Source organism: Zalophus californianus, chromosome 1 (genome assembly GCF_009762305.2).
Source record: "Zalophus californianus isolate mZalCal1 chromosome 1, mZalCal1.pri.v2, whole genome shotgun sequence".
Classification (NCBI taxonomy): domain Eukaryota; kingdom Metazoa; phylum Chordata; class Mammalia; order Carnivora; family Otariidae; genus Zalophus; species Zalophus californianus.
The window spans coordinates 170,259,555-170,272,704 of record NC_045595.1 but is presented as its reverse complement, the minus strand read 5'-3'; the positions used below and the strand labels follow the sequence as shown (position 1 = coordinate 170,272,704).

The 13,150-nt window shown below is 41.5% G+C and overlaps 1 protein-coding gene and 1 long non-coding RNA gene across 3 annotated transcripts in view; one reads left to right on the top strand and one right to left on the bottom strand.

The window, feature by feature from the left end:
* Nucleotides 1-8,897, bottom strand: part of DCBLD2 (discoidin, CUB and LCCL domain containing 2) — a 91,279-nt gene extending 82,382 nt beyond the window's left edge. Inside the window, exon 1 of one of the 2 annotated variants that reach the window (XM_027581810.2) lies at nucleotides 8,184-8,897. In XM_027581810.2, coding sequence (XP_027437611.1) covers nucleotides 8,184-8,391 — 208 coding nt within the window. In that variant the 5' untranslated portion in view covers nucleotides 8,392-8,897. The remainder of the gene's footprint in view (nucleotides 1-8,183) is intronic. The other variant, XM_027581809.2, reaches the window with a different exon arrangement.
* A 103-nt stretch (nucleotides 8,898-9,000) lies between these two features.
* LOC113917521 lies at nucleotides 9,001-12,431 on the top strand. The gene is made up of 3 exons (XR_003518263.1): nucleotides 9,001-9,074; nucleotides 11,046-11,276; nucleotides 12,391-12,431. It is a non-coding gene; the product is annotated as an uncharacterized LOC113917521 (long non-coding RNA).
* Nucleotides 12,432-13,150: the final 719 nt, after the last annotated feature.

The following is a 13,150-nucleotide window of genomic DNA, read 5'->3' as shown; positions in this document are numbered from 1 at the left end:
TTCAGGTCTTCCCCCATCCTGTGTATTCTACCAGGGATATCTCCTTACTCCGACTTTAGTTACCACAAAGTCTCCAACCTTTCTCCTAATCCTCAAACCTGTCATCTACTTATATATTAACCACCTCTGTTCATACTGATTCACTCACCAAAAATTTACTGACTACCCAAACAGATTCGATCCCAGCCCTCAAACATTCTAGAAAGAAAGGCGAGTTCTATTAGGAGACATCCTTGCCTAATATTTAAATCCAGGCGTGTCTGATTCCAGAGTCTCTGTACTTTCATAGATCACCAAAGTATGAAATAGTGAAGACAAAGAAAGTGCTCCGATTTTTCAGAGTAAACACAAGCCAAAACCAAAAAGGAAAAAAAATCTGACAATTTAAATGATACTTTCAGTGGAGCAGAGACCAGGCTGCAAGGAAATCAGCATTTAACAAGTATTCGCTGTGCGCCACACACCAAGAAAAGGAACAGCACAGATGTAGTCTACTTGTTGGAAAGTTCATCACTGAAAAAAGCAGAGATAGAAGGTACTAGAAAGCAGACAGCTGAGAAGAACGATGCACAGGAGCCAGTGGTATTTTGAGCATGACTCCACGTACGGAGCCAAAAACACCATTCAAATTTAAATTATACTAAACCTAACTTACATTCCCTGATGAAGCAGAGTTCTGGATAAGTGGAAGAGCTGGTTTCTGGAAGAAGGAAAGGAGGGAGGAGGCAGCTCCACTGTGCAGGGATGCAAAGCAGGGCAGGCATTCAGCTCTACAAAGTGGGGCAGTCAGAGTGTTCCTGCTGAGCAGTAAGCCCCACTAGAGATCTGATTAGTAGTCCCCATTTGTGTAGATCTAGGCACAATGGCCACATGACTTTCTCCAGTAACCTTGAGCTACCCAGAATCAGAGGAGACAGGGGGGACTGGCACATGAGCCATATTTGGGATCTGTCAAGGGCAAGGGGAAGAGCATCAAAGAGATGAGGGACCTGGGAGGCAGGATGAGAAAGTGTCCAGAGGTAGACAAATGCATTGGGTGAAGGCAGAGGAACCTAAGATGATGTCTTGCTAATACTTCAGGTACAAACTCCTGTCTGTCCCCCAATGGAAAGTCCTCCAGAATCGTGTTCCCAATGATCTTTCCAGCCTTCATTTCTCATTAGCTTCCTCTGACACCAGATTACTGAAACTACCTGATCATTCTCCAGGAATTGGAGCTGTCAAAGAAAAAGGAGGCAGGCAACTACCAGAACCACAACTGGGGGAACTCTGGTAATACCAGAGGTGGCCATCTAAATCAGAGTTTAAAAGACAGCAAAGGAGCACACCCAACTTGCTGACACTGATTTAAGCTGTTAATGTTCTTAAAGATGACCTATCTGACAAGAAGGGCACAGCAGTGTTTTCTAAGAAGAAACCATGGCCATGTGCAGAGTTCTAGTGGAAGGACTCCTCTCACCGAGGGAGCAAAGCAGTCTACCTTCCAGACAGAGGGCAGCTGGCAAACACTGGGCAGGATGTTAGGCCCTGAGCAAGCACGTAGTAAGGTTCAAGAGGGGGCTCTACTCCCATGACACCGAGAAGCCCAGCCTGGACTGCTCACTGTGGGGAGAAGACAACTGACAACAGCACAAAGCGTGTGCAGATGCCCAGAGACTGACATCAAATCATGTAGTTGGAGCAGCACCTTCCCTCCAAAAATGGGTTCTTGATTCACATTTTTTGAACGACCGACATCATGCTAAGTATTAGAAATAAGAAAATGAGTAAACTCTCTGCAAAGACAAATAAATATCTTATATTCAGTGTGATTAATGAATGAAAAGAAGTAAATGAAAAGTCCCGTCTGGAGATGAGTGTGTGATGACGGTTAAAGAACTCTTCTCAGGGATAATACCCAAGAAGGGTTCTGAAGGAAGATTAGGGGTTTACCATGCAAAGAAAGAAAGAACCCTTTCTCTTTAAGTAGAGAAAATAGCATATGTAAAGAAGTCAGTATAGGGAACAAAGCAAAAAAAAAAAAAAAAACACATGAAATTATACTTTAGAGCAATAAAAAGTAGCTCAGTCTTACACATGAACTACAGATAAAAGTTGAGGGATGCTGGTATGAGATTAAGTTGAGAGGAAGGGAGAGACCAGACTGTGAAAAAAATCACATGTATAATATGCAAAGGAATTAGGATTGTACTGTACAGGTGATCAAGAGGCTGCCAGCCACACGGGTCCAGGAAGGCAGAACCCCAGTACTTAAGAACCATGGCCAGAACCAGCCAATATCTGCCCCCAATTATTAGGCAGGAGCAAGGCATGGGGCTCAAGAAGGAAGCAGGAAGCCAAGACCAGGGGCTTGGAGTCTTGCTACTCATTGCATCAGGACAGGCTTTTACACTCCCATGCTTTCCTGACTCCTTGCTGTTCTGATGCTGTGATCTTCACTTCTCAAATGTCTGTCTTCCCTGTGGACTACAAACCTATCAATCCTTTAAAGCTCACTCAGTCAAAACTTTATCAGCAAGCTTCTCCTACTTCCTGTGGGCTCTTCTTCCCTTGAAACCGATAGCAGTAAGCAACCTCCCTTGCTTATTTTTATATATAATTCAACTTAAAGATAATTATTTCCCCAACTAGACTGTAGGTTCTCTATAAACAATTACAATGTTTTACTCTTCTCTAAATGTCTCAGGACTGTACTGACATATGTGCACACATGCCGGGAAGCTCAGAGTCGGTACAACTTTATGCTGCAAGTTCTTAACGAGAGGATGATAAAGAGTACCAGCATTTTTTCTTTGATCAACCAAGCAATTCAGTTTTGACTGCACACTTGCATGCAACCAGCTCAACAAAAGCCTTGCAAGAAACCTGGGCCACTCTCAGAAAGCAGCTGAGGGAGCCTGCACCTTGGGGGTCTTCCCCATAATTCAAGTAGCTAATCAACATTTTTCTTCCAACTACATATCCTTCAGAGTGCAGGCTAATCGAGTTGGTAATATTTTAGCAAACTTTTAAGATCACTCCATTATCCCATTTGCTTCAGCGGAAACTGGCATCCACTAAATACTAGTTTATTTGAATATCTGTATTTTCTGTCCTCGTGGATTATATTGATTTAATCCACATAATGATCTGGGAAATTAGCATTATGTAGGTTTCTAAGTTATTATTTTGAACTGATATACCTTCTTAAAGATCCCACCCTAAATGAAGAATTTAATCAAATGGACTAAAGAAAATACTGTAATAGCAATTCCAAACAATGGAGTAATTACTTCATAAATAATGTCTTAGGCTGAATTTTTACATTTTGAATTTTTTTGCTGTATTTTTAAGTATGCTGTCTTAAATTAGCCTACACAATTAATTTCAACACAGTATGTCTACAGAACATAACACAAACGATTAAAATTATAACCATGTAAGATTTTTATGTAGGTGTGTGAATACAGAATAGGAAGAAACATAAAAATCATAAGTTGATAGATTAGGGGGTAGAACTGTGGGTAATTATCAATTAAGTTTTTGGTTTTGAACAACTATAATTATCTGTACAATATTTAAAAAATAAAGTGGCAAGGCCATGGTAAGGTTGTAAACTGAATCCATGAGCCACACAAGAAAAACTGCCACGTTGTCTCACTTCTTATTTCTACAATCACATTTCACTATCTCTATGAAGCTTTTCCTAATCCCAATAATTTTACGTCATTATTCTACATCCTTCCAATTAATCAAGAAGTTCAAATGGAAACTATCTGCATGCATTCAATTAACACGCAATATTACCACCTGAGCTTTCACATCCTAGGTTCATTTTGTAAAGTATAATCCTAAACTTAAAACCACCTCTATATACATGTAGCCTTTCCTCATCATACTATACTCATAATTTCTTTTTGGAAATTGATTCATTTGTCATTTTCATGGCAGCACTGGTACTTTCACTTACACCAATTTCACGATCTTAAGGTTGTTTTGTTTTGTTTTGTTTTTATGTTGGTCTTCTAGAATGAAGCTGAGATGTTCAGACAGAATTACTAACCATCTCCAGTGGGAAATAATATTTCCTCTTTGCTTTTAACACCGGGAAATATACCTAAAATCAATGACCTATAATTTTACAATTAACTTTTCATTTACAAGTTTTAAAAATGTGGATTTTAAACCTAATCATTAGCACATGTGGAATTTATGTTGTATTTCTAATTTTCACTGGGAAAAATTAATCAGAAATACAGCAGAAAAAGGATGCTTTGATTTTTGCCTCTGAACCAAAACTACATGTAAGAGGCCTAATGTTTTATCGGACCAAGAAAAAACAACTGAAAATTCTAAATTAATCTAATGTTGATATTAAAAATAATTACAAATGTTCATAAGGGAGATGTGTTCATTTCTGACAATTCACAAATACTATTGAAAAACTATTTACCTGCATCACAACCAAATAAAGGCATTATTTGACAGAAAACAAGTTTTCCCCACATATCAGTTCTGACACCATTGTGAAACTGAATAATTAAGAATGAACTTGACTGGTTTCATAGACTTATTAGAAAATAAAAATCAATATTTTCACAAGTATTTCATATTAATAGGCATAAACAAGTCAGTCTTAATAAATTGTAAAAATTGGGGCGCCTGGGTGGCTCAGTTGGTTAAGTGACTGCTTTGGCTCAGATCATGATCCCAGGGTCCTGGGATCGAACTCAGCAGGGAGCCTGCTTCTCCCTCTTCTGCTCCCCCTGCTTGTGCTCTCTCTCTCACTCTGTCAAACAAATAAATAAAATCTTAAGAAATAAATTGTAAAAATTAATTCCCTGATATTTTACCACATTCACATAATAATCTAACCCAGAAGGTAGCCAAGCCCTCCAGGACATGAACTAGGAAGCTGAGCTCCTGAGATGAAGGGACACAAATTTCTAGTCAACATGTAAATCAGGGACACAGAATCATTCATAGTAGACTCTCAACTTCCTATTAAATACATTTATTACAGTAGCAAACATGCAATCAGCATGATAAATTTGATCAACTTAAGTTTTTCAGATGTGTTACAGAAAAAAAATGCTTTCAACAATAAAAAGATTTTGAAGATGAACTCAACATCAAACTTAGAACTTAAAAATATAAAAATGTAAGCTGTATCTAAAACACCATCATAGTACAATTAAATGTGAGGAAATACAATCTATTTTTAAGTAAATGAAATAATATTGGTTAAAATACATCTGTTATGAAAGGAATAACTATGTTATCTGCTCAAGAATAGCTATGTATATAGCATTCCAGCTGACCCTTGAACAACGCAGGGGTTAAGGGAGCTGACTCCCCGTGCATAGTCAAAAATCCATCTATAATATTTGACTCTCAGAAACTTTCCTAATAGCTTACTGCTGACCAGAAAACTGACCAGCTTTACAGGTAACAGTCAATTAACACGTATTCTGTATGTTACTGGTATTATATACTATATTCTTATAATAATACCTAACTTTTTCAATATCATAAAAATATTTCTAGGCTATGCAGTTCTGCGAGTTTTTTCAAATTGTTGTAAATCTCTGAAAAATTTTCTATTATATTTATTGGAAAAAAAATCAGCACATACAAATGGATCAGCACAGTTCAAATCTGTGTTATTCAAGGGTCAACTGTAACTGGAATGAGCGTAACATCTTCTGCTACTTCACAATGATGTCTGAAAGATTTTTTAAAATTCCTGAAGCACAGTTCTCCTTCAGCATATACATTAAATGCATTTCTACCTAGATTGGCTAAAGAAAGAAAAACCTAAATATCACAAAAAATTTTTTCACAACTGCAGAAAATTTGGAAGAGCATACAGAAATTACCCATAACTCTACCACCAAAAGACAACTATTTTATTATTTCTTTTCAGTCTTCTTCCTAAGATTTCTTATAAAGTAAAAACTCCAGTTTGTCACTTAACACTACAATATTGTAGACACTCCCATTATTAAAAATTCTACAGGTGTTTTAAAACACTGGTTCTCATTTTGAAATGAGACCTCTTTCCAGCTTATGTGAGGGAATACCAATGGAACCCGAAGCATATGTCTGTTAGATTAGTTAAGACTGGTTGAAAAGCAATTCCACTACAGACTGCATCAAGGTCCTCTGGGTAAAAAATGTAATTTTTAAAAATTAGAGAATTGAAATCTCACACAATTCCTGAGTTTCCAGTGATATATACCTAACTGGTTCTTATTTATTAACCTCATAAACTAAAAATTAATAATGATAATCACTTATAGCTATATTACGCTTTTCCATTTACAAAACTCCTACGTACTATCATTTCATTTGTGTTAGTCTATGAAATAGGTATGTATCTCATATCACTGATGTAGAAAACTGAGGTACAAAGAAATTAAATGACTTAACAAAACTTACCCAATCAACTTAAAAGAACGAGAAATCAGAGGTCTTTTAAATTACCACCATCATTTCTATTTGCGTTAATCTATACTGTTTATATAGGACATAACCGTGAAAGAGACCATATATTTGTTAAAATGCTGTGCTAAAAACAAATTAAGCCTTGAAAGAAAATAAGGTAATATTGCATGTTAATTAGGCCAGGTTCGAGAAATTCTGAAAATTAAGGCAACTGCCTCATGTGGGGAGACATATAACTGATTCCATACTGTTCAAAGATTTTTTTAAAAACATGATATAAAAACTCAGTCTAGAAATAAGCAAAACAGTATTCTGCTTATGAAGTTACATTCCTTTCTATATCAAGATACCTTACATGTTTTGTGTCTCAGTTCCTTTATGTTTGAAATGGAATAACACTATCTCAGATGGGTGTGGTTAGGATTAACTGACTTAATACACATACATCACTTAGAAATGTGCCTGCCACAAAGTCCCAATTAGTGCTGTAAGCCTTCTTGTTTTTTGTTTTTCCTACTAGAAGGAAAATACAAGCATACAGTCTAAAACTTCAACAGGGGCGGGGGGGGGGGAGGATTTCACACTTAAGTGCTAATGTTTAAGAATTTATTTAAGAAGATGATCTAACTAAAAACCTGAATGCCAAGCATCTAACTTTAAGTTACACTATGTAGAAATGTGCCTAGAGCTAAAAGAGATCAGTTTGCCAAATATATATATTTTTTATTGTTAGATTATACTTCCACATGCCTGTCAAAGTTTCAGCGTCTTCATAATGACAGGCTTATGGCCATGATTCCACACTTTACTGAAAACCATATGAGACCAACATTTCAGCTGGACTTAAACATGGAGATCAACTTAAAATAAAAATCTTCCCAGCAATAAGTAACAATCCAACCCATATCCTTCTCACTGCAATAGAGAAGGAAATGCAATGGAAAAATGTGTTCAATAACTGATGCCAAACTGATTCAAAAATTGCGGTTCGCTGCCTGAAAATAGTACTAAAGGGCGGAGGAGGAATCAGCCTTGCATTCTCTTTCCACTATGATTATTATTCAATAAACAGTTTTGCTCAATTCTGAAAGAGGTATTTAAAGGACTGTGGATGGAAAAAAAGTTTTGTCACTTTCTGGAAGGGCTTACCCTTTTAACTCGGAACGCTCCATCTAGGAACACAGCACGTTGCCTTGGGTCAGACTGTCTGACCCAGGCAATCCAGACCACCAACAGGAATAACAGTAAGGTATCATAAAGGGCATGTCCAGAATCCAAGACTCAAAGCTAACCAGAACCAATGTCATTCGCTTTTGAACCTGAGCACTTTTCACAAAAGATAATTACTGCCACTTGCCTTTAATTGGTTTAAGATGCTATGTAATTATCTTGCCTTTCTACTCTGTCCATCAGTGTAGCCTAACTTTAGGGGTCGCACCTCCAAAACTTCTTTTTCCTCCCAAAGATTTTCCCCAGAACAATCCAATACCAAAACAGAGGCCTTCATAGCAGGGTCTCGCTTCTCTCTTTTCAGAAAAACCAAAGGCCTTGTCAAAAAGTAAAACCGCGCCAACTCGGGGGGACAACAGGCGGAGCCCACCTTTGCAACTCAACCCAGCGAGTGCTGGGCCAGGTCTGGCCAGGCACCGAAGCGCACCGCACCTCCCCCGCGCATCTGCAGATTCGGCTCACGGGCCGGAGACCCGGCATCCCAGAGGTTCCCCCTGCGCCCCGCACACTCCCCGGGGACCACTCACCTTGCTGGGCTCCGGCGTCCTCGAGCAGCAAGACCAGGATAAGTAGGAGCAGGAGGAAGAGAGGCATGGGGAAGGAGGAGGAGGAGTTGGAGCGGGGAGGGAGAGGGCGGGAGAGGGGTAGCGCGGCCCGGGCGGGGGCGGCGGCCGCGGCCCGGACTCGGAGACGGTGAGGGCTGCGCCCGGCTCTCACCACCGCCCGGCTCCCCATCGCGGTGGCCGGCAGTCCGCCTGCATAGTGCGGGCGCCCCAGGCGAGGAGGCGGCGGTTCCGGCGGGAGAGCAAGAGGCAGCGCGCGCTGTGCCCCGCGCCGGGACCCTTTCTGACCCTCGCTCCGCTTTCGCCTCCTCCTCTTTAGTTCCTTCCCTCAGCTCCCTGCCCCGAGACCCCCAGACCAGAACGCAGGGGAAGAGGGGGAAGGAGGTGGGGTACTCGAGCCGCGAGGGGCGGCTGCGGAGGAGCTAGGGGGACGCGCCTCCCGCACCGCGTTCCTCAACCCGACCCCGACTCGCAGCACACGCCCGGGGCTCCGGCTAGCTGGCAGGCAGACCAGCCGCCCGCTCCCTCGCGCTCCCTCTGGCGCGCATTGACCACGCCTCCTCGGCCCGCGACGGCCAATCCGCAGTTGGCTCCGGTCCGTCTCCCTCCGCGCCTCCCAATCAACGCGCTCTCTCCTCGGTCGGCCCGTTAGCTCCCCAGCCCACTCCTTGAGCTCAACCGCCCCTCATCTCTCTCCTCCAATCCCCTGCAGCCTTAGCAAAGCGTCCCACCCGCCTCCCCCAATCCGGGTTCCGCCCCCAAGCTCGGGCCCCCGGCAGCCCCGCCCCGCCCGCGCGCCTGTTATTGTTGGGACCGCAGCCGAAGCTGATGTCGCTTCGGCGGCCGCTAGCTCTGGTCAGTGACTTCCGGGACTTCCCCCATCCCTCTCTCTTTGCTCCTCAGGCCCTGCTTGTTCATTGCTCCTCCCCGCCTCACATCAGGCCACTGGAAGGGGTGGGAAGCCAGGATCCTGGATGGTTTTAGCTGGGAGCTGAGGCTAAGAAACCTTTTACAAAAAAATAGAGCGTGTTTTTTTTTTTTTTTTTATTAAAACTACAGCCAGTTGTTGCAGCAACTCCGAGTTAAAATTAAAAAATACAGTGTTCAGTTTTTAAAAAATATGTATTTCTTGTTTCCTATGCCTTTTACTATATTTACTATATTGGGGGCAGGACCAAAAATATAAAAAAACATATAACAAGATCCATGCCCCCAAAGCAGTGTAAACCTAACATCCTAACGTTCATTCAGCCATTCTACCGAGATTTGTTGACCACCTGCTATCTGTTTGCAAACCTTATACTGAGACTTGGGGGATTTACAGCCATAATACAGAAATCTTTCCAGGATTTAGTGTTGGTACAGAGATGGAAATACATCATGAAAGTCAGAGTGCAACAAATGCTAATTAGAGTCAGGAGCAATTCGATGGAGACTGTAAGTAAATGCAGTGACAAAAACAACTGGTTTTTGGGAAAGGGGAATCCACAGGAGTGGGCAGTGATTGGTTTAGGAAAAAGGTGCCATCCTGGATGTTTTTAATATGGGCTCTCAAGAAGAGGATGGTGTCATTAACAAATACAGAAAACTGGAAAGGTGAATCAGGTTGTATAGGCAAGTGAATTAATTTTGGACATACTGAATTTGAGATGCTCACTCAGCAGCCAGTATTTGAAGTTCTATAACAGGCAGGTGGACATTTTGGTCTAAAGCTCAGGTTGAGGAGTGCCTTGAAGTTATGGGTAAGAGTAATAAATGGATGTGCTATTCAAAACCATGGAAAGGACTGGTATCTTCAAATGAAAAGCTAAGAGTTGGAAAGGACTCTGGAGGTCATCTTGTTCAACTCCACTATAAACCCCTCATACATTAAACTCTTCTAACAAATTTATTCAATAAGCATTTATTGGATGTCTGTTAGACCCTGCTATGCTATAGGACTAATGTAGGCAATGGACATAAGAAATTCAACAGGAGGAGCCTACATTCTGTGGTGGAGGTGAACAAAATCATTGCTGTCAGTGCCATTTTGGAGGTATAGACTAGTACTACAGTGGAAGGAGTTCAAGGAACCCATTATGGTGACTATGAAACTCCAGCTGAGTTTTGAATAAAAAGACAAAGTGAGGAAAGTGATCTTCCTCTTGAATAAAAAGACAAAGTGATCTGAAGCTACAGGCAAAGTAGGCTAGCTCACAGGCACCAGGGTCAATCCTGTTGAGGGAGCTCGATGGGGTTAACTACTGCTGATTTGATAGGAGGAGCTGAGAACTAGTCTGGAAAAGTTGATAGGGGCAAGATCTAAGGCTAAGGAGTCAAGATTTTATGACACTGAGAAACAGCTAAAGGGTTCTAAGAAAGAGTGACATTATCAAATTTTTATTTCAGAAAACTCAACCAGGCAGGAGGGTGGGGAATAGATTGGAGAGAGCAAAACTGGAAGCCAGGAAGAACTCATCTGGAGACTGGTTCAGTGACTTGTAAAGGCAGTGACAGTGAACCTGAACTGCAGGGGCAGTGGGCTTAGACGGGAGACTAACATGAAGGATATTTATGAATGTAGTGACTGATTAGATGTGGGGAATAAGGAAGAGTCAAGGAAGATGCTCAGGTTTCTAGGCAGAAGCGTTGCCTTTCACATAGCAAGGGAACATGATAAGGGGAACTGGTCTGGTTGGATATGGAAGTAGAAGATAAGTTTATGAGCTCAGTATTGGACATGTCAAACATGAGGTGCTAACATGGCAAGCAGTCAGTCACATACTAAGACTTGTGGTAATAGTCTCTCTGAGACAACCCATCTTGTTTTTTGGACAACTTTTGTAGGGCACTGAATGATGACTTTAAGGCCACAGAAATGGAGACAGAGCCAGGTCTTGTGAATCTCAGGCTGGCATTCTGCTGACTACATGGAACTGCACCAGACAGAGGATTCACCTGTGAACTCTCAGCGTGATAGAAGCCTTGTTGGAACAGGCAAAACCTGGCCTATCCTCCCCTCTACTGCTTGATAACACAGCATGAAAAGATGCCAACTATAAATACCTAAAGTAAGAGGTAGGAGTACTCACATTTTTTCATCCCTGTTTTACTGACTGGTATTTTAAAGGGTGATTAAAAGTGCATAATAGAGTAGTGAAGAGCTCCTGAATGAGGTCAGTGGCAGGAAAGGGATGAAGGAGGAAGGGGCAAATTGGAGTTTTATTTAAAGAGGTGAAATCAAAAGTTCTTGGTGACTGATGCTCTATGACAATTGCCATATTTCTATGCTTCAGCTTCCTGGGTTTCGCTTTGGCGCTATAGAGTATGGAACTCTGGCTAGAGAACATCTCTGGAGATCCTAGAGCTATATGTCTAGGGGAATTATAGGTATAACACAGATGTGGGAGGTGGTTGATGCTATTTCTGTCCCAATTCCCTCCCCATTTCTGAGCATTGTCACTTTACTGAGTTGCAAAAACAATGACAAGATTGCTCTGCGATGATGAAAATCTCCTTGTGGGACCACAGGTCCCTGCCTGTGGATAGTGCAGAATTATGGTTTACCTTACTCACTCCCTGCATGTTGCTTTAGCCAATTTAGTCATCTTCCTTACCTCTGGGACTTGGGTGTGTTTGGGGGTTAACATCTGCAGAGGCAATAGGAGCAATACTTACCCAGAATCATTTTACCCACATGGCTCAGATGGCTGGGCTAGGTAGGAACTGGGAATTCTAATCAGGACCCAAAATGGATAGTTCTGGAGGAGGCCGTCATCATAACAGTTAGAGGCTCCCAGAAGCTCAAGTGCTTCCACAAGGCAAGCCCAGGTCCCAGCTCCTTCCTACAGCGTTTCAAACAGATACGGGTTTTAGAGCTTCCCTTGGGGACAAGCCCAACAGAGAAAACACAAATTGAGCAGTGTCTTCATTGCACAACAGTTTACTGACATATGCTGGGACTAGTAGCAGCCATAGTCATCTGCACTCATTGGTAGATGAACTAATGCTTTGGATGAAGTCTCTGGGGAAGACTAGGGCTTCAGGAAAGGAATGCATGGGACAGTTACATATGAAATACCAGGAAATTAAAATGTGTATTGTTTGGATGTATTTACGTTTGTTTGCTCCATGTTAAGAAATTTAAAAATAGAGTCTTTTTTTTAAACATTCTTATTTATTTATTTGTCAGAGAGACAGCACACAAGCAGGGGAAGCAGCAGACAGAGAGAGAAGCAGGCTCCCTGCTGAGCAAGGAGCCCACGCGACTGGACCCCAGGACCCTGGGATCATGACCTGAGCTGAAGGCAGATGCTTAGCAGACTGAGCCACCCAGGCGTCCCTAAATATAGATAGTCTTAACCTAAATTTTAATTAACTAGACTTTTTCCCCCTTTTTGTCTTCTCTTTCTTGTTCTTTTCTTTTTCTTTCTTTCTTCTCTTAATCAATAATGAGTGGAGGAATACAGAAAATGAATTGACCTATAGAGTAAATGAAAATATGGAAAGAATGCTTACAGCCTGCTATTTCTGCTTCCAAATGAATCCCAGCTCAGCCACTGTTAAGGAAAGGAGAATGGAGAGAAAGAACCCAGGGGCTGGTGCCTTTGCTTCTGTTCGTACAGAAACATCTGGGCTTTAATGGTATGATCCAGTAAGAATCACTGGCACCATCATTGCTATTAAATGTCTGTTAGGCATTAATAAAACAGAAGAGAGTCATTTAATATGGCATTTATACTGGAAACCTTGGGATGATGGTATGAAATGAATCACTGGTGGGCTTTATCAGTGAGTGTGTATTTTTGGCAGGATAACAGAAAGAGGGAACAAACGAGAATTTACTTTTGTGATCTTCCAGTGGGATAGGAGAGAGAGAAGAATGTGGCAGTTCTGGGGAAATATTTTAAACTTCAAAGACCAGAGCCCTCAGATCTGGTTACTGTTCTCAC